The 21,477-nt window shown below is 44.6% G+C and overlaps 1 protein-coding gene across 4 annotated transcripts in view; it reads left to right on the top strand.

Annotated features, from left to right (window-relative positions):
- Positions 1-21,477, top strand: part of LOC116953140 (regulator of G-protein signaling 8-like) — a 164,393-nt gene that overhangs the window by 69,742 nt on the left and 73,174 nt on the right. For 3 of the 4 annotated variants that reach the window (XM_032973014.2, XM_032973015.2, XM_032973018.2), the window contains 5 exons: positions 1,052-1,116; positions 3,364-3,447; positions 4,113-4,233; positions 10,869-10,912; positions 15,792-15,950. In XM_032973014.2, coding sequence (XP_032828905.1) covers positions 1,052-1,116; positions 3,364-3,447; positions 4,113-4,233; positions 10,869-10,912; positions 15,792-15,950 — 473 coding nt within the window. Of the gene's footprint in view, positions 1-1,051; positions 1,117-3,363; positions 3,448-4,112; positions 4,234-10,868; positions 10,913-15,791; positions 15,951-18,816; positions 19,869-21,477 lie in introns of those variants that run through there. The other variant, XM_076074854.1, reaches the window with a different exon arrangement.

The raw sequence follows: 21,477 nt of genomic DNA on the forward strand, positions 1-21,477 counted from the left end.
GATTGTTATCCCGCTGGGCATGCAGGCATGTTTGTGGGTTAAATGTCCATAATGCATGTTTTTTGGGTTGGATCGCCTAAATATATAAATGTGTCGTTAAACCTGCCACCACCCGACACAGCCAATTATTAAGGTTTGTCACGTGAACGTAACATGGCAATTCGTAACTAGTACAGCATACCGGTGTGTTGTAATGTTCTGTTGACTTGACAAACCTTACTAATTGGCTATGGCGGGTTTAACGACACATATGTTTACGCGATCTAACCAAAAAACCTGTATTATGGATGATATTGGTCGCGAAAGCCTACGTGTTAAACTGGGTTAAATGTCTTTAAAACAGGACCATTATTAGTACTTCTTGGCAAAGTGGTGTCACTCTAAGCTGCGTTAAATTGTGTTGTCTGCGAGTTGGTGAATTGCTCGTACACCGCTTTCAAATGTACATATATACATTGTGAAGTTATATGGTCAATAGTTTGGTTATTCCACGCCTAAATTAAAATAAATATTACTGTGCTGGTGACACTTCCAGTATGAATCTTCAATATTTAAAATGCGTCATCATCTCCGCCATGTAAAATGTACAGCTTGATGAATAGACTTGGTTCTTTAACGTGTGGAACTCTTTTGTGGCAATTTCTGCGCATGGCACTATGTTCAGGAGCTGAATGCCAATTTCGAGGTCTGCTGGCCTCGACAGGGCTTCAGGAGAGTGTTCGTGTCGTTTTGCTATTCCTCCTTTGAGGGAGCGCAGACTACAGTGGTTTACTATATTGTGCATCGTTTGGATTGTATGACCACACGTGCACCACTGTGGCATTTCTTTAATTTCCCATCCATGGAGGAGATGTGTGCAGCGGCCTCTGGATGGTCTGATGCGGTTGATGGTTAGACCACCGGTGGTGTCTTTGAGGAGGCGTATCAAAGCCAGGAGGTGTGATGTTTGAATCTCGAATTAGCTGTTCATTCTGGACGTTCCACTCGGTATCGCCAGCGTTCTGTGGGTGAGATTGTAAGGACCTACACTGAATGTGTGTGTGTGTTGCAGGTGTCGCACCTCAAAGTTTGGGGAATGACCTGCAGAAGCCCATCGTCTTCCCACTCTCTGTACAGGTAGATAACAATTGCATGCATTTTCAAACATTCCCGAGAGACCAGGGTGAATCTTTTTTACAAGTAACCCAGGTCACCAAAGTAACGAAAGCAAAACTGCCAAAAAGGAGTTACAATGACGCAAATAGATTTCGGACTATTCATTCGCTTCTGTCATGTTGCATGAGGTCGAGCGGTGGGTGGCAGAGTGCTTTGCACACGCTGTGCTATAGGAACCTGACGACCTGAGTTTGATTCCCAGCCACGGCTGACAATTGGTGGCGATTGTCAGCTGAAGTGGTCCTGGTCCATATCCTTCTCCGACCACCCCACCCACCCAACCGACCAGCGTGGTGAATTACGTTGGTGCAAAACAAACAAAAAAGACATGACCTGCAAAGGGGTGGGTATACTTTCATCCAGCAGTGGATTGACGAACAGGCTCCACATGTAAAAATACTGCTGCTTATGAGGGGTGATCGGAAAGTCTGTGGCCTGACACAGGAAGTAATGAATGACCTCGGTTGAGCTGTATTTTTTTCTTATTTGGCCCCATGTTTTCCAATGCACGCAGTCCCTTGAAAAGCCAAAGAGTTCATTCTTACTCTATAGCTCCTCAAACTACCCGCCCAACACACTGAAAGGCAGCCAATCTCATCGGACATTGAGAAGCCAAGCGGGTTTAAGCCTGGTCCTTACTTAGATAAGTTGACAACGGGGATTGCCCAGCATCATAGGCTTGTGAATGTGAGGTGTGGCCAGGGGATGGCAACGCTGAATGTCACCCCCGAGTGTAGTGTATGGTATAGTGTATCGTAGTGTATGGTATAGTGTATCGTAGTGTATGCTATAGTGTATGGTATAGTGTATCGTAGTGTATGCTATAGTGTATCGTAGTGTATGGTATAGTGTATCGTAGTGTATGGGAGAGGGGCCGCTTTCGCCGATAAGACATCAGGGTGCGAGGGCCGGCACACATTTGAAACCTTTTGGTTTGGCAGCACGATGGGGTGTGTCAGGGGCTGCACTAAAGGGCACCAGGGGTTGCCAGTGGCCTGTGGGCCTTGCAATGATGAACACTGTCCTAGTCTGTGTGGGTTTTTGTCCGGGTTCTCTGGTTTCCTCCCAACAAGGCGAAGCCTCATTAATTGTATTGGCCAAACATTCCGAGACTGAACCCTCATTAAAATACCCTTGAGACCCGGTGAGACTCTCTCCTTCGTAAACGATTGATATTGGCATCCTTGACACTAGAAATTTGCTCTCCCCCACGTGATTTTGTAACTGTGACAGCGTGTGGAAGGAACTGGGAGGCCATGTGTGGTTAGAGCTAGTCTCCTCCAGCTTTCTTGTGAATGTCTCTTTTTTTCTGCAAAAAAAAGACATCTGGCAATAAATTATCAAGGCTGTCTTTTGCTATGAGATTTGGTATTTCTTATTTTATTAGAATTTACTTTTTAAGTGAACAGTCGTCGCTTGTTGAATCATCACTCGTTCTATGTTGGTTCACAGTCTTCGGTGACCCTGCTTATGTACACTATGTGAGGTGCTTCAAAGTAATCATATTTATTCCACTCATGCACTCATGATCACTGGACTTGCAATACAGAGATCTTCGGTTCGATCTCCCGGCACGGCAGTCTAAACAGTGGGAGCAAGTTTCTTAAAACCCCAACCTTAGACCACACAAGAAATACAGCTTAGTTACTCGATTGGAAGATCGCATGTGGTAAGGTAAAGTGTGGGTGGATACTCCGAAATCTTTCAAGATGTCTGACCAACATAGATCTGCTAATGAACTTGTTATGCAAACGGGAAACGAAAATTTATATTAACTCTCATATCTGTACTTGTCAATAACACGAATTTGTAGGTAAACAAATTCCCTTAAAACGATCCTTTTGAACTATTTTTTAAAGATCAAACATTAAAAAGCGTTAATGCATTGGATACGTCTGTTTGTGTTGGCTCCTCTGTCTGTCTGCCTGTACCATGGGATCACGCTAACTCTCGTGAATTTGATCCCGTGCAAATGTAATGTTTGTGTAAAGTTGTGATACTGACAGAGGAAACCGGGCAAATTCATCAGAGGGTTAACGAAAGCTTGCCGATAAATTCCGGGCGACAACTGGCTCGCCTTGTTTCCGGCCAACGCGATGGACGTTACGCGCCATGCACGCGCCCGTGACGATGTCGCTTGAAGCGTGCCGCCACTTTCGTGCGTGTGATTTTTCTTCTTTCTCTTTGTTTCGTGTGGTGACGTGCAAGCCGATAGCCCTGCACGAGCAAGCGCGCACGCTCTGCTTCTCGGATGACGTGCTTTGGAGACAGTCGTCAAAGGATGTACAAAAGGTGAGGACAGGAAATTAAATGACAATCACATTGACACGAAAGGACCCACTGTCCATAAATATTTTTTTGTAGCTTGAAAATATCACGTGTTTTGGAGGTCGTGTGAAAATGTAAGTCGTCACGTAGTTGGGTTTCAAATTGAAGATAATCAATGCCATTTCGCGGATTGACGAGCGGCAGAATGTGGCATATAACTTCAAACTATATTTTAAAGTTTCACTGTGTACCATGACGTCAATGACATGCATGCATACATACACGCATAAAATGTCTCTTACTTATTGCCCCACTTACCTGCACCATTTAATATCCATAGCCCCAATAAATCTGCTAAAAATCCCATCATCTGTTTTTTTTCACGGATAACCAGTGACCCACAAGTGGCAGGAAATGTATCAATTTAATCACGTGTATCTGTCAATAATGGCTCCAATAACAAGAGCTATTTATTGTGTGGAAATGCTCCGATAATAAAATAAGATCGGCCATTAGCAGCCCTCGTATCAACACATTTGTAATTTGAGTTCGACGACGTTCCGCTGCTGATTAAAAGCAGCTTCATCAGGCGATTTTCCAGGATTGTGTGGAGAGCTCTTCCCGTTTCGGGCCTTGTAAAGGCTTGCAACGACTGCGGATCCGTGAAAGAGCGACGCTGCCTTTTGCAGGTGCGTCTGTTCGTCTACAATGACCTCCTGCTGCTGGCTCAGAGCAACGATCGAGATGAGTACCTGGTTTTGAGAAACCCCGTGTACCTGTGCTCCGCTTGGCTGCCCGACCCCGAACATGGTGAGTGCCTGCACAATGTCTTATCTGGAATAAGTGGCTTTGCGAAAAAATTATAAAATCTCTACGTAAGATGATAGTGGTTGAAATAAAGAGTTTGGTGTTTAAACGTGGTGGTGGTGGTGGTGTAGTTATGGTGACATTTCAGAGAACAGGCGGGAGAGGTTAAGGAGGGGTAGTGATAGGGGTAGTGATTGGGGTAGGGGTAGTGATAGGGGTTGTGGTAGTTATAGGTGTAGGGGTTGGGGTAGTGATAGGGTTTGGGGTAGTGATAGGGGTTGGGGAAGTGATAGGGGTTGGGGTAGTTATAGGGGTAGGGGTAGTGATAAGGGTTGGGGTAGTGATAGGGGTTAGGGGAGTGATATGGGTTGGGATAGTGATAGGTTTTGGGGTAGTGATAGGGGTTGGAGTAGTGATAGGGGTTGGGGAAGTGATAGGGGTTGGGGTAGTTATAGGGGTAGGGGTAGTGATAAGGGTTGGGGTAGTGATAGGGTTTGGGGTAGTGATAGGGTTTGGGGTAGTGATAGGGGTTAGGGGAGTGATAAGGGTTGAGGTAGTGATAGGGGTTAGAGGAGAGATAAGAGTTTGGGTAGTGATAGGGTTTGGGATAGTGATAGGGGTTGTGGTAGTGATAATAGTTTGGGTAGTGATAGGGGTAGTGACAGGGGTTGGGGTAGTGACAGGGGTAGTGATAGGGGTTGGGGTAGTGATAGGAGTTTTGGTAGTGATAGGGTTTGGGGGAGTGATATGAATGGTATACCTGGTCATAGCTGGGGGCCAGAGAGTAGCAATAGGATAGGCCAGGGAGAAGTGATGGGTTTGAAATGCTGGACTCCGCACACAGTGCTTGTCATCTAGTGGCAGCACTCGTAAACATTTGTCCACACTGCCGGATGCACGGTGAGGTAAGGTCCCACTTTTAGTGGAGTCCCGTAATTGATATGATGAGACAATGGCCAAACCAGCTGTTATATTGGTTGTGATCTTACTTTTCTATTTTATAACAATAATCACAAAGGACTCCCTTTCAGGTGGGTTCTATAAACAGTGAGCAATCAGTAAGTTGCGTGTGAAGGTGTAAGATCTTGGAAGTCCCACCACATCCAAGAGGTCTGGTCAACATGGTGCAGGAGGCCAAATTTACTTTTTAGAAGGTGCTCTCTAGAGCTCCCGCTAGTAGAAGCCCTCTCTGCAAGCAGTGACGTGAGTAACCAATTGCGGGGCTGCACCTTGCCTTAGCTAAACGAAATGCTTCGCTAATGAATGCATGTTTTGGCTTCGTGTGCTTTTGGACCTAAACACTGCTCTGCTGTGCAGGCAAAGTGCTCCGAGGAATGATGTTTGTCAGCCCAACAGTTTTTGTTTGACAATCCTCACTCTACTAATGAGACCCAAAAGGTCAAAGCCGGTCCAGAGTTTGCTGGCTGCCGAATAACTTTGTTTTAGAGAAGCAGAAGGTCTATGGACTCATGCACTTAAAATGTTTTCTTTTTTTTACGTGAAAATATAAACAGAAGTATGCTTCGATTTAAAGCTTTCGTGACTGCAATGATTCATCTTCTTTGGTTCTTTCGGTAAAGTCACGTAGAATGATAATAAAATAATAAATTGATAAAATAAAATAACACAATAATATTGTGTTATTTTATATTATTGTGTTATTTTATTTTATCAATTTATTATTTTATTATCATTCTACGTGACTTTACCGAAAGAACCATAATAAAATAATCAATTGATAAAATAAAATAACACAATATTATTGTGTTATTTTAAAATAACACAATATTATTGTGTTATTTTATTTTATCAATTTATTATTTTATTATCATTCTACGTGACTTTACCGAAAGAACCAAAGAAGGAGAAGTATTCTTATTCTTGGTTCTTTCGGTAAAGTCACGTAGAAGGGAAACAATAAAATAATAAAAATATAAAACAAAAAAATTATCACGACGTTTCGACTGCAACACAAGCAATCATCATCAGGTGTGAAAACCACAGCAAGGAAATTAGCAAGAAAATTTGCTGTGGTTTTCACACCTGATGATGATTGCTTGTGTTGCAGTCGAAACGTCGTGAGAATTTTATTGTTTCAGATTTTAATTATTTTATTGTTTCCCTTCTACGTGATTTTACCGAAAGAACCAAGAATATGAATCCCTGCAGTCACGAAAGCTTTAAATAAAAAAAATAAGCATGCTTATTTATTTATTTGTTATTGTGGGCTAAGCAACGTGGATGTTTGGCAGAGAATGCATTAAGAAAGCAATTTAGACAATCAGGAAGAGGATGTGTAGTGGGTCAGACAAATGACTGGGTCAACCACACATTACGCGCGCGCCTGTAGTCCAGCATTGTGGAAGCAGCAAGGGTTGGTGGATCGCACAGCTGTCGTTCAAGCTCCCTTTCCCGTGGGCATCGAGGTGCCATTCCCCTGGCTTGCCAGGCGAATCCGGTACAGCAAATATGTGAACTCCACCTGTTGCATTTGTATGGGATAGAGTGTTGCTCCCTCACTTGCATGGGATTTGTCCGGGCATTCCGGTTTCCTCCCAGGTGTATACACTCATCAATTGGCTGATAGCACCTTCATATATAGAGGACCCCAGAGTTCAGGAAATTGTTGCTGCTGGCTCACCCACATGTCTGTGGTTCCTCCTAGCACTGCCAAAGTTGTCGTCTCCCTTCTAGAGTGAATAAAGCAACTTACAAAAATTAAATTCTAAGTGTGTACTTGATGGAGGGGGGGGGGTGGCAAGTTACTGAGACAGGGTTTGGTATGACACTCAGAGGTCAGAGACCGATGTAAAAAAAAATAAGCCAGATGGTGAGATTTTGCAAGAATAGACCTTAGGGGCTGGGTGTGGACTACAAAAGCCATCTCAATGGCATTCTAATTACATTGCCTTCTGTACTATGTACGTGTGTATGTTGAAGTTATTTTGCACCGTGCGTAACCAACCGTACTATTTGGAGGTGCGGGGGGGAGGACAGCAAACTAAACACAAAAAGCAGTTCTAAAGAAATTAGTTTTCAATCTGGATTAATAGGTGTGTAGCTCCACTGGGCTTCCTAATATCGGAAGGAAGAGCATTCCAGATGGTCGCAGAAGCACATGTGCAAGCGCGCGATGCAATGAACGTAATAGTTAAGGAGACATTTGTGGATGCTAATAACGATGCCCAAACCACTGTTTTGCCGAGGCACAAAACCTCCTTGTTTTACTTTTCCCACAATTTTGGTGCACTGCCAATTTCAACGCAAGTTAGTTCATCATCATTATCACCATCTTCATTTATTATTTGAGTATAAAACGAGTCTCAAAGCACTCATGGAATGAGGCCCAATTTAAGAGAGCCACTGCATGTGGTCGCATCCTCAGCTTCCATATTTCATTGTCACTTAGCCCACCCACCCACCCTGGTCATCCCGTGTATTTTTACACGCGTCTTTTTTTCCTGCGTGACCAACAGGATACTCTAATGCTCTTGCAGCGGTTGCAGGAAGTGTGCTGAATTTAACTGATAAACATTTCGCCCTCTTTTTATTAAGTTAAAAGCGGAAGGCCACCGATGTAGAAAGTGGGGATTGTGGGATTTTTTTCCTACTCTATGCCGCATTGAACTCGTGCCAACTCATTGAAGTCGGGAACACCTAAACAAATCAACTTGACGTTTCGAACACGCGCGCGGTGACATCGACGAGGACTGGGACGGAAGTATTCATGCGAAAGATTTGCATCAACGTGCGACAAATGTGATGGCTTCGTTACATTCGCTTTGATGTCCGACTGCTTTGCCAACGGGGATGTCCCGGCAATGGCTCGCACCCTGCCTGCCACAATCCCTGGGAGGCAAGGCAATGTTTTTCATTCTGAAATTAAACTGTACACAAGCTGTGTGTGAAATTTAATAGAGCTTTCCTGCATGGAGACCTTGACATAAAAAAGAAGGCTCAATGGCACTATGTATTAACAGTTTAATGCCCCTTCTAATTTGGGCAGACATGTTTCGATGGAGCTCATACATTAATTAATTGTTGTAATCAGTCAACAGCACCTGGCCAGGTGGCACTGTGGCAATGCAGGTCGCTCTCAACCAGAAGGTTCATATTCTGATCATCTGTCTGGTCAGTACAATGACCACCATTTTGGTACATTTACCCATCCATAGGAATATGGAATTTCCAACACGCGCTCAGAATTTCGGGGCAAATGAACACTGGAGTGCTCATATGACCATGGGGATATACTTTGACTTTAAGTGAAGAACAGGACACTCATGAGACATGGGACGCTGCCATGGTATAATGGTTAGCTTCACTGGCCTTGCAACCTAGAGGTCGTTGGGGTTCAATATCCCCATCATGGGAGTTGAAATAATTCCAAGAATACTTAAATGGGTGCACAGCACTTAGTCGATCGGCAAGTCGTGTGTGGTGGGGTGAAGTGTGTGCATACTCGGATAACTTAAAATGTCAGACCAGCATGAAAGGTCGGACAGAATTCCCTCTTAAGGTTTTTTTGTACAGCTCCCCTTTAGTGGAGGCCCTTTTCCCCAGCAGTGGCATGAGCAAGCAAGTGCAGGGTTGCACCTTTGCCTTTACTTAAGACACCTTTGAGTGAACACAAGACAGTAACTAAGACCCTAACACGTTCCGACGAATGGGTGGGCATTCATTCTCCCCTGCAGCATCAATGATCTTGAGATGTAGTATTATCAATTTCTGCTTATAATTAAAAATAACCACTTACAGTCCTTTGTCAAGCTGATGATAAGGTGGAGGCGTTCCCATGCCGTGTAAATCATGGGGTTGTATGTTTGACCATACTTCACCATTCTGCTCAGTTTAGGTTGGTTAAGGTGGGGCACGAGGCCTGTTCGGATATTGCTTGCTGCTGACGTTAGCCATGGCCATAAAATCAAACTCAGGCCGTTAGTTTCGTATCGCAATGCGCTCACCACTGCGGCATCGGTTCTTCCCTATTTTAGTCCGATTAGCGATCCGCACCGATAAGCACGGATGGCTATGTGTGGTGCGAAAGAAGTTCAACATTCATACATATAGCCTACAATGCAATATTAATGCAATCCGATAATACAGTGGAGACAGGCACTGGGAGTGGACACATTTCAGTGACCAAGGGAGTGACCTAAAGCCAGATAGCGGAATCCTGTAAGCGCACTCTCTGAAAGTGGGGATGCCGACTTTGTAACAACTATAGGATCTAGCGAGCGGAAGGAAGGAGGTGATGGTGAGGTACAGTGGCATCAACGGCATTGGCCGTGGTGACCTCTTGACCTTGATTGTAGCTCAGTTCCTTTTTCTGTCTTCCTGTCCCAGCCCCTCTATGGAGGGTGCTGGGTCCATGAACTTCTGACAGCAGCAGCAGCAGCAGTCCTCCACTGTTGGCGATCATCGTCTTATCCCCACCTGCTGCTTTATGTTGCCGGTCGATCCCTGCATCTGTTACCTTCCACTAACATTGCCATTGCTTTTGCAGAATTCCTGTTTGATCCGTTATACTGAATCTGTCTGAGCCAACTTTCAATCGAGGAATTGTTTAAAATTATTATTTTCTTCATGTTTGTGCGTTGTCTTTAAACCCTTCCGTAACATGGTTGATTTTGCTCTGATTTCTATTTGTGTCAATTGTCATTTTGGTGAGCCAGGCCACGCTTGCATATTAGATTATCCTGGTCTCACTACTTGGTTAAACAAAATAATAAACTTAGACCGTACCATAACAGTGTGCATTCCTTGATTCTTTCAAACTATCGTTCATTCCATTTTCAAGTTTATTATGATGTCTAAATGTATTATTCTATTTAACCTTCCTACTCCCAATTGTTTGAAATAGTTCCATTGGAATTGGAATGAGTAATTATTTAGATTTTTGTAAAAGACATATCTTAAGTTCACTCTTGAATAGAGAGAGAGAGAGAGAGCAAATTAATCAGAGGCATGGGAAACCAAAGCCAAGTGGGACGTCAGCCAGAACCGGCTCCAACAATTGCACAAATTCTGTGACCCTACATTGGATTATTTGGCCAACTAATAGGACAAAGGTATAGTGCTATATTAGCCCGTCCCACCATCAGCTCCATCGGTGGTGAGATGTTAACTGCCTTGCCCAGTGTACAGGAGGTCGTGGGCTCGATCCTGACCCTGACTCCTGTATATTTAGATTTAGCATGTCGCTCTCTCTCTCTCTGGGTCCTCCGGTCTTTTACTGCACATTTAGAATCAACATGCGATTAGAGTATTTGCTGCTATCAATGTCCACGCGATAAACCATTTAATTGAGCTATAATTTGTGGCCAGATCGCTTCCCGAAAAAAGACCTAAATAGCTCAGTGGGGCTTACCTGGTAAAATACATTTTTAAAAACATACCGTTGCACCGTGAGCCCGCAGCGACTGACCAAACGAGTAATGAGATCAGAGACCCTTGTACTCAGAGCAGATGCGGAATCACTTAGGGCATCTCCACAGACGGGGACATCGGGCATGAGAATGTGGTGCATACGAAGTGTTGATTCACTCTGCACACTTCCACACATCGTGTCGAATGATTATGATTGGTGGTTGTTAAGAGCACAGTTTGTAAATGTGTTTTATTCTCTTGTTTTGCAGAAACATTGGATGACTGCACTATTCCCATCAGTTACAAATCTGAGGTAAAACACGGTTTGTTATTTTGATATATATTGTTTCCCTTCAACGTGACTTTACCGAAAGAGCTAAGAATACGGTTTGTTATTGTTATATTTGCTTTACGGTCGTATCGTTGTTGCGATTCACACTAATTATGTCGTTAACATTTATGGGCAATAGTTCATATTTAATCACCTCCAAAGCAACATTGCAAATACGACAGATGCATTATTTCCGAATAAAAAATATAATTGCCAACGCACAACATATGTATGTAATGATGTGCTCACAATTTTGCTCACAGCTGTGTTGTGTAACTAAGTGATTGTTGCTGCATTTAATCGGACTCAAGAAAAAAACATTTCCATATGGCAGTGCTAAAGGCGCATCGCCATTTGGGTATTTTTTAAACCTTAATAGCTTTACAAGTGAACAATACCACATGGCAATATCTTCCAAGCTATTTCTACCGATATTGTTCGCACGTTGCGCAAAATTAGCATTCATGAGCATTTCAAAACACACATTTCTACATTCAACGTGTTGGCAAGCTTGAATATTTTATTCGGATCATGGGATTGTCATTAAAGCAACGCTTTAATTGTTAATGTGCGTGAACTTCGAGGGGCATTGTTGTGACCTTGTGTAGCCAGATTATAATTCCAATACCAAATGAAGTCTCTCGCAGAAGGGGAGGTTTGCTGCACCATGTAGTCAAGTGGGTGGTTAGTTTAAGTGGTTAGTTTAAGCTCCGAACACTCCGACACACCAACCCAGCAATTACTTTGGACGCGCCACATCCATCTCGCCTTTTCTTGGTCCTAAACGTTTCCATAGGATTTTAAATATATGCGGAGTAAAATTATAGTGGGTTTTATATATAATGGATTCCAGCATCGCAGAGTAGGCCAAATACACCCTTGGTGAGGGGCACCCTGAAGCTCCGTCTAGTAGAGGTTCTTCTGCCAGCAGTGGTGTGAGCAACACATTTCAGGGCTGAACCTTTACAAAATTAAGTGCAAATAACACATGCATGGATGAGAGAAAGTACGCAGGCTAATGACCTCATTCAAACTGTTCAGAAAAGTAAGTGGGTTGGGCAGGAGATGCCTTTAGAAGGGATGATAGCCCATTATTGAGACTAATGACAGAGTAGATGAAGTAATGAGATTAGATCGTGTGCCTTAGCCAAATTGCTTGTGGAATCACAGAACTGTGAGAGATGGCAAAAGCTTGGGGAAACCTTTATCGAGCATTGGATTGGTCATGGCTGATGCATGTGTGGGGAGTGGTGGTAGTGTAGTGGTTAGCGCGCTGCCCTACGAACCTGGCCACCCAGGTTCGATTCCCGCTCACCAGGAACACCAGTGACGATTATCTGAACCGGTCCTGGGCCTCCCCTAGGTCGACTCAGCCTCAAATGAGTACCTGGTGTGATGTGTAAACATCGCTGCTAGGGAGACAAAGGCGGCCGGGCGTAGTGCTGGCCACCCACCCCCTCGTGTGCCATGACGGCCTTCATAGGTGCTCGCTAACAGCACTTGCCCCTGCAGTCTGTTAAGGCTACACGGTGGGGGGGTCTTTGTTTTCATCTTTGCTGTGTATCACAACCTGGCTGGGTATCAATGCGGTCGCAAAGTACCCTTTAATACATCACAAAACTCTTCGTCAGTTTGGCCTTGCTAATGCTTAGCATCGTGCCGCGCAAGCTGCAGCCTCTTTACCCTTAATCGAGCACTGTCCCGTGCAGCCAGTGGAGCGGCACACGAGAGGGCCCTCAGCGCCAGAGCGAGCCTATTGCATCGAACTCGCGTGCATCGGCCGCCCTCTCTGGGCACAGGGCTGAGTCTGGCGGGGCTCCGTGTAAACACCGCGGAGGGGTCGTGGGGCCAGGACAAGCTACTGGTGATAGATGTCTACATAGAACAAGGGGCACGGGTAAAAAAACGAAAAGAGGATTTAAAAAAAAAGATCAGAGAGAGAGAGGCTATTTTTAACAGCGTCTTGGTCTTAATATAGAAATAAATAAATCGAAATTCTTGCCATCTGTCTCGTGTTCAGTGAAATTCAGCTCGATTGATGAAGGGTTGGCATTGGTGAGGCTTGTACCTAAGCCAGCAGGGGTAATAATTCTGCGGCTCGTGTAGCAAATGTTGCATCTTTCCTCTTCATTAACGATTCGTAGTCAAAAGGCAAACTGAATTGTTGCTCAAATGACATTGAGCTGGTGCTCATCTCCATTTGGTAGCCTTGAGCCAGCGGAGGAAATTCCACGTTCCAATGGCGGGGCGAGTCCATCCTAGGACAACCACCAGTGACTTTTTTTTAACCTGGCAAGCGTGTTGCGTGACATTTCAGGGCGTGATAATTTGCACCGCATCAACGTCCGAGAAGATTGTGCAAATGTTTCTAAAACGTCCATTGATCTTATCGCGAGAATGTTTTGGGGGCGCCTGAGTATTGTTTTCATTGGGTCTATTGAACATGACAAAAGTTAAGTCACGTTAGAAAACAAGTTTCGTCGATGAACACAAAAAAAATAAGCAAAGTGTACAGACACAACAACAACTGAGCAGACATTTCTATGCTTGAGCATATGTTTGTTTAATCTGTTATGATAAAGGTATCTTCCGTGCCCAAACAAACATTATTTAAGGTTTAAAAAAAAGCCACTCAATGGAATACAATTTGGATTTTTAAGCGTCTAAGTGTAGCCACATCTCAGACCTTTTTGTAAACGAGTAGGATGTTTATCACAACGAAAAGGGAAGTTTATCACAACGAAAAGGGGGTTTCTATATACTGTAATGTACAATGTTAATCACTTACGACCTTTTGTCACTCTACTTCAAGTGATTGAAGTGTCAGTCATGGGGATTGTTTGGCAGTGCAGTGCTTGGCAATCCTGATCGGTGCCGGTTGGGTCAATGAGGGTCCTCCGGTTTGTCCATCCACATTTAGAATCAACGCGCGTTTAGAGTATTTGGCTGCTATATATTTCCACGTAGTAAGCCTTTTTTTGTAACTTATTAGTTCGTGGCTTCTGAAGAAGAGCTAAACAGCTCAGTGGGCCTTACCTGGGGATCTTTTGTTTTTTTAATATTTAGTTTACTTTGGACACAAGCAAAGAGGATGACATTTTGAATCACATTGAATGCTCAGAAACTAACCCCCCCCCCCCCCCGCTTCGTGGGGTTTCAGTGGTTGTGCGGTACAGCCCTCCGATATGATCTCGGGGTTGTTATCGCGTGTTGTTCGGCCCGGGAGCTTCTTCAGGAAGCGAATAAGAACCTTCGAAGGGAAACGTCGGACTTCATGCCGACACGACACGCGGCACATCCCGAAATCACGTCGGAGAGCTTCTGTGAAACCGCTGTTCTTTTTTTTGTATTTGCAGGTTCTGGTGACTGTTGTTATTGAACACACAAAGATTGCCGTGGGCGATTGACTCGCGTATATTCCGATGATGATTTAAGGCGAGCTACAAAACTGGAATGTGGCACAAATATAATGAAGTCCTTATATTCTTGGTTCTTTCGGTAAAGTCACGTAGAAGGGAAACAACAAAATAATAAAAATATATATTTATAAATAAAACAATTAAATAAGAAAAAATATCTATATTTTATATTTTTATTATTTTATTGTTTCCCTACTACGTGACTTTACCGAAAGAACCAAGAATATGAATCCCTGCAGTCACGAAAGCTTTAAATAAAAAAGAAGTCCTTATACTTCGATAAATCAAAATTTGGGTGGAAATATGTTCTGTGCTTCTTAATTTATTTATAAAAGTTTGCATATTGAGTTTGATGCTTAAGCTAATAGGAAGCAGGCAAAGCCCACCGTTTTTGTATTTGTATTCATATTCAACCTATCCAGTCGGATAACACCACCAAGGGCATGCATAGCATTGTGTCAAGTCTACGCATTAAGATCCTAGCTTAGCGGTCGATGCAGCTCATCACCCCCGTTAGGTCTCCAAACAAAAAAAAATTCGCACCACATTGTGCGAATGCAACAACGGTTGCAACCTACATGGAAGGCTTTAAACCCTGCCGTCGAAATGTGGAGCCTCACTCCGTCGGTGCAGAGGGACCACCAAATTCGGGACCGCTCGCCGTGCTCCACGTTCACGTTGAGCGGGAAGGGCATGTCGGGCCATCGTCGGGGCTTTTGGCACGTGGAGTGGGTTTCGCCAGGCGCAGGGCTGGCCAACGTGTTGGCTGTAACGCAGAGGGGGAAGAGAGCTCACGGCTCGGAGCGCACGTTTGAGAACTCGGAGGGCTCTGGGCAGAGGGCCGACTCGCTTTCGTAATGTGCTCGCTTGGTGTTGCGTGTAATTAGATTAGCCGGCAAGGAGCTGGAGAGAGCTCTGTGGGTTATTGCTGCTCGTGAACTATTATTTTCCGCCGAGCGTTGTTATCCGAGGTCATTAAAACGAACATTAAGTTATTTTTTATCTTGATTATTTCAAAAGGTAACGATGCTTCAGGATAATAATACATTTCTTCATGATCCTTGCAATCACTTTGCAATGTCCTTGGATTTTGTTTTTTTACACGACATAAAACGTCCCCTTTGTAAAAAGGAATTAAAATAATCCACAACCCCCCCATTCCCCCACCGAATGTCCCGATCCTTCTCTCCCCCCATATATAAAGCCAACAGACACTACAGAAACAGGATCTATTGAATGATGTCTCAGTCGACGTGTGTATCGTAAAGAACTGAGATATGCACATTGCTGTGCTGTTTATAACGCTTTCGGATCGCCTTGTCATTTTAATATCGAAAGGAGGAAAAACGGATGAATTGAAAAAAAAAACCCATAGCTTTGTGAACAGAGGGCATAACAGCGATGGACGCTTATTTGTGGGCGATGGTCTGTTGCCGTTTCAGGGAGAAGAATCTGAATTGGTCCTGGAGGCGATGAATGTGGAAAGCAAAGCGAAGCTGTGTCACCTCCTGCGTGGGATTTCCGAACGAACGCGGAAGCAGCAGCAGCAGCAGCACATTCTCCACCTGGAAAGCAGTCCAGCGACTGAGCTGTCTTCACAGGTACCCTCACATTTTCCAAACATGCAGGGTCTCACGAACAACTGCCAGCCTGCGCTCTGTTTTCGCCGAACTGTGTGTTATGGTGGGGAATCTTTCTTTGGACTGCAGGAGGAATCCGATGAGCTATGAAGCACTTTTTCACAGATGTCCAGTATGGGCGGGTTGGCAAGTTCATTTGCTGAGACACACCTACGCCCCTCAAGTCAGCTGTTGCGTCACGTGATAATCGTCACGGATACATTTTTTTTCTTAAATCCAGAACTCCAAGGTGGAAGAGGAGGGCTTAAGAAATGTTTATATATTTATTTGCTTTTACACGGGAGATGTAGCGGTTGCGTTGCATCAGTAGCCGGGGGGCGGTGGTGGTGCCGCACGGATGTTGGGAAGACTCCTCTCTCTCCTGTGGATGGCGAGGCGCCATTCCCTGGTTTTGCCAGAAGGATGCGGAACTACAAACGTGGACGCCACCTGTTCCATCTGTATGTGGTATAGTGTTACCCACCTCGCACACGTGGATTTTTCCCTGGGTGCTGCGGTTTCCAGCCGCATGTAAACACTGGTCGATAACGCCTTAATATGTAGAGGACCACAGAGCTTTGGGGGTAATTTGGCGCCAGCTGATCACCTCGCTGCCTTTTTCCGCTGTCTGTGGTTCTTCCGCGTGTCTCTGAGGCTTTCTCTGTCGTCCATAGTGAGCGAATGCTGTGCTGTGTGTTATCAGTGGAAATTATAATTATTGTCATCGTAGCCATAGTGTCCATAATCAACGTGGTTTTTTTCTGCTCGACCAAGGAGCACGCCAATTTTTATTCTCACAGCCCCGTCCCCCTCGAGCCACATGTGGAAATTCTGCGTGTCCATGATGGAGGCTGGTTTCTCCATGTGTGTCCACTGTTGATTTCCCACGGAGTTGCACTCATTTCATTAGCCCCGGAGATGTGATGAGCTGAGGCAACCAAAGACCCGGATTTGAACTCGCAGGCCTCCAATTGCGAGCAGTATTTTTTACCAGCGCACACATTACATGTGAGTACGTATGACAATTACCGCAGGCCATGTTTTATGTGAGTGTTGTTGTTTTTACGTGGTCACCCCTCGGAGCTGAAATGGGAATGTGTTTGGGTACTCAAACGGGACATGCAAACGTCCCCTCCTCCGTTTGACCGGCAGAAATGACCTCAGGGCTTGCGCGCGGATTTATAAAAAAAATAATGAACACATTCCCAGCAACTGTTTGGTCCGCACTTGCTGGGAGGAGCATACAACCTGGACTGGGCTCTGTTATGTCGGCATCTGAAGGGGATGGAATGGATTCAAAGGTCGACGCAATAGTTGACCGTTCACACCACTGTACATACACGAAGCTTGGGAAATAGCTTGGGCTGCGAAAGCTTCCGTCAAAACTGTAAACAATTCTGCCTACATCTGACGTTTGTTTGCTGACAAAAAAAATAATTATAATACGTATGTATGTTTAACTTCTTTCGCAAGAAGCCAACTGTGCTTAGTCGGAGGTGCAGGCGATGGGCAACAAACGAAACGCAAAAAGCCATTCTCAAGAAATGAAAATGCAAAAAAAAAGAAAGTACCTACTCAATCTCGCAGTGCGATAGGACTCACCTCTGTTGGCATCCCTGAGCCCGTAGTGAAAACTACTTGTTCGCATGCTGAGGGCCTGTCTCGATCGGATGACCGCCGTTGAATTTCTGCAGTTTTTTTTGTTACTGGAGTGCTTTGACGGCAATCTATCTCCAGCTCCATCTCTCGTAATGCACGTACGTAATTTTGAACTTATTTCGCACCGTACGTCGCCAACAGTGCTAATCGGAGGTGCGGGAAACGTAATGTCTAGGTTACGAGCTCCATAAACAATCTGCCGGTCCAATCCTTCAGGTCATAATAAATCCATTTGCTTTTCAGGCTTCCTCTCGCTGTGTTCTCCAACCTATTGTTCACGTTAAGATAAGAGCGCCTTTGCCTTCTGATATCACTGCGTGACTGAAGACACTTACTCTCAAATTTGTATCGGTCTCTGAAAGCATCTGTCTTGTTCGCTCGGGCCTTACTTGGCCGCTCGGTACTTGCTCCTTATTTTTTACCTCCTATTCCACTGCGTAGAAGTCATTGCATTGACTTCGGAGGGAGGGAATATGGGTTGAATAAATTCCCTGAGTGGAATATGAACTCGAAATCTCGCAGTTGACCTCGAATTTGATCATTTTTGGTAACAACAGCACCAATGGTTTACAATTGATTAGCAACGCTAGGCTCATATTGAGTTAGTGAAAAGTAAATACCGTTCATATTTCACCACTGTGTCACGTTTTAGCAGTACAGTTTACAGACGAGGTTACAAAAATAGCACGTGCACATCTGTCCCTTGCTGCGCATCAGTGTTGATAGTGCCCGGGGTTAGATTGGTAACATGATAATACGTAATAACAAACAGCCAGATAGGATTTTACATTCTACCGTATGGAAACAGCACCTAAATAAACACTGAGACAAACAAATATAATCTCACTATAAACATTTCCAAACATGGTTATTTGACGTGGGTTTTTCCATCAAATATGTAGAGGACTGCTTGTTCTTTTATTATACAAAAAATATATATTTTTACCTCTTGCCTGCCGCCAGAAAAGGAACCACTTGTGTTCGCAAGTGTGTGTGTTCGCAAGTGTGTCTGTGTGTGTGTTCGCAAGTGCGTGTTCGCAAGTGTGTGTGTGTGTTCGCAAGTGTGAGTGTGTTTGCAAGTGTGAGTGTGTTCGCAAGTGTGTGTGTGTGTTCGCAAGTGTGTGTGTGTTCGCAAGTGTGTGTGTGTTCGCAAGTGTGTGTGTGTGTTCGCAAGTGTGTGTGTGTTCGCAAGTGTGTGCGTGTGTGTTTGTGCGGTGAGGCGGTGGCACAGAAGTTAGCCTACTGCCCTACGAAACCGACGACCCGAGTTTGATTCCAGCCCATGGCCAACACCAGTGACGATTATCTGAACCAGTCCTTGGTCCTCCCCTAGTTCGACCCAGCCTCAAATGAGTACTGTCCTTAATGTGGTGTGTAAACAACGCCACTAGGGAGACAAAGGTGGCCGGGTGCGGTCCTGGCCACCCACCCCCTCGTCCAAATTTGCTCGCTAACAGCACTTGCCCCAAAAGTCAGCTAAGTCTATACTGGGGATCTTTGTCTTTTGTTTATTTGTACACCCGTGTGGCAATAGTGGTTAGGGCATTGTGCTTTGAACCCAATATCTTTCCGCGTTCAGTACGCAATGTGAGCGTGAGTTCGTATTTAAATCTGTCTTCAAAAGCCACTGAGTCACCTCGGCACAAAATAACCAGTCTACTGTAGTGCATCTTTGGAATTAAAAGTTAAGAGACAGGAAGAGAAACCCGTTGATTAGTGACATCGTTCAAACTGTTAAAGTATGGAAGTGAGCTTGGGCAGGAACACGTCGCGAGAAGGGACGGTGTCATATGGTGAAGATTCATAACGGTGGCAGCGAAAGAACGGAACACGCCCGAGAGGACGAGGTGGATCGTGAGAGGTGGCAGGTGGCTTGGGGAGACGGTGGATTAACCGTGGTTGATGATGATACAGCGCACTAGCGTCAGCACTGGACAAAGTCATAGCAAGGAGGCGAGGCTAGACGATTTCGCGCCTTGCCAAGCTTAGTTAGGCGCGTGCTAAAAAAAAACACAGCGTTACTTTTATTGGCACAAAGTTTCTGGATGGAAGAGGGCGCACGGCTGTTGAGCAAGAAATTGGAGTAGCGCACAGGGCCCAGAAACCAAACGGATGACTTCAAGCCTGTGTTTGAATCGTGTAAGGGGTAGACCTTGAAAGTGAGATTCTAGCAGAAGGAAGCGATGGCGAGGTGTGTGAAGGCGTAAAAACATGGCCATTACGACGACCCCTTCACCTTGTGTAAGTACCTTTCCCAATGGTCATATCAAGGCGACGTTTGTCTTTCTTTATCTTTTTTACGAGTGCGTGAGAGCCATTGTTAACATTACCAACCCCTGTAATGTATTCCTCATTCCGTTGCCTGTTTTAAAGTGTAACTTTGAGACCTCCGCATCAAAATACAGTAAAACCTTGGAATGCGAGTAACTTGGTCTGCGAGTGTTTTGCTAGACAAGCAAAAATTTTAAGTAAATATTAATTTGATAAACGAGCGAGGTTTTGCAATGCGAGTAGTGTACGTATACGCTTTGTCTGCCGAGCGTCACGTGATCACAACTGATATACGAGTGCTTTGATATACGAGTGCTTTGGATTACAAACACGTTTCCGGAACGAATTATGCTCGCAATCCAAGGTTCTACTGTATTCTGTTTTGTACAAATGTTACGTATTGTTTCGGAGCATCATGGGAAATTAGATAAATATATAGACTTACATTCATCTCCCCACATCAATATTCTACAGTCCTTCAGCCCTCACACTGTTAAGATCAGGTTAGCATAATTTTTTTAATTTCTTAAATTACTATTTACATTACATTTGATGAAACAAACTCTCATCTTTTCCGCATTTAGAGTCTCACCGCCAGTCAGGCTTACTCGCCAACTCCCGCTTTGTACTCTGGCATTATTTAGCAAGGGCATTTCATAAGCAAATTGGGGCCCTAGTCAATTCAAAATGCAATAATGCGTTTAAATAAAAACGCACAATGGTTCGTTGTGAAGCTTTATGGCTAATGATATAACACAAATATTTGGCCATGCCAGCATTACTTTAGAAGTTGATATAAGCGCATCCCTTGGGAGCAAGGTTCAGATGTTCTTATATCCGCAATGTGATTGTGCCAAAAGCTGCCCGATTGATCTTTCTTCCTCCAGTGTAATTAATATAAGAATGCGTTGCTAATATTAGAACCGTGCTTATATAAAGTGTGCATATATTACGCTAATAGTTCTACTTGTTTTAACGATTCTGACTCTACTGATGAGATGCCGAAGGTCGAAATCGGTCAAGCGATTTTTTTCGCTAGCTCGCTCGCTCGCTTTTAAAAAAACAACAACAAACTGTCCGAACAACAATATTCGCCCGGAAAGCCAATATCAAAACGTGTGGTTTGCACTTGCAGTGGTTGTGTTCCACTTACGCCTTCAATTCCAACCCCGAGACGATCATCAGACGAGGCCGTAATGCGAGTGTTCCATCTTGCCTCCATGTCAGCGGGCCCCCCCCCCCCCCTGCTAACGTCGGCATTTTCCCGACTCACATGCCGGTCTTAAAAAAAACAACCCCCCCAAACATTCGCTGCTACAATGGGAGGTGGGAAGGTTGTGGGGGGTTGGGGGTGTGTGTGTGTGACATCCACGCTGAGTGCTTTCGGTGTCTTCAATCCCCCTCCAGCGCGGGTTTTTTTAAAATGCCTTCGGTTTATGAGCGGGCAGAGCGATGTTGCTGCACCATCGAAGAAGACACGATTCTCGCGCTGGTGTTGTGTTTCGCAGCTCTGTGTGGGAAGCAAGGCTCGTGAGCAAAAGCGGGCTCTTAAGAAGGAGCGCATTTGACCCAACAAAAA

Source organism: Petromyzon marinus, chromosome 50, assembly GCF_048934315.1.
Source record: "Petromyzon marinus isolate PM22_M1 ecotype Great Lakes invasive population chromosome 50, UKy_Petmar_22M1.pri1.0, whole genome shotgun sequence".
Taxonomy (NCBI): Eukaryota; Metazoa; Chordata; class Hyperoartia; order Petromyzontiformes; family Petromyzontidae; genus Petromyzon; species Petromyzon marinus.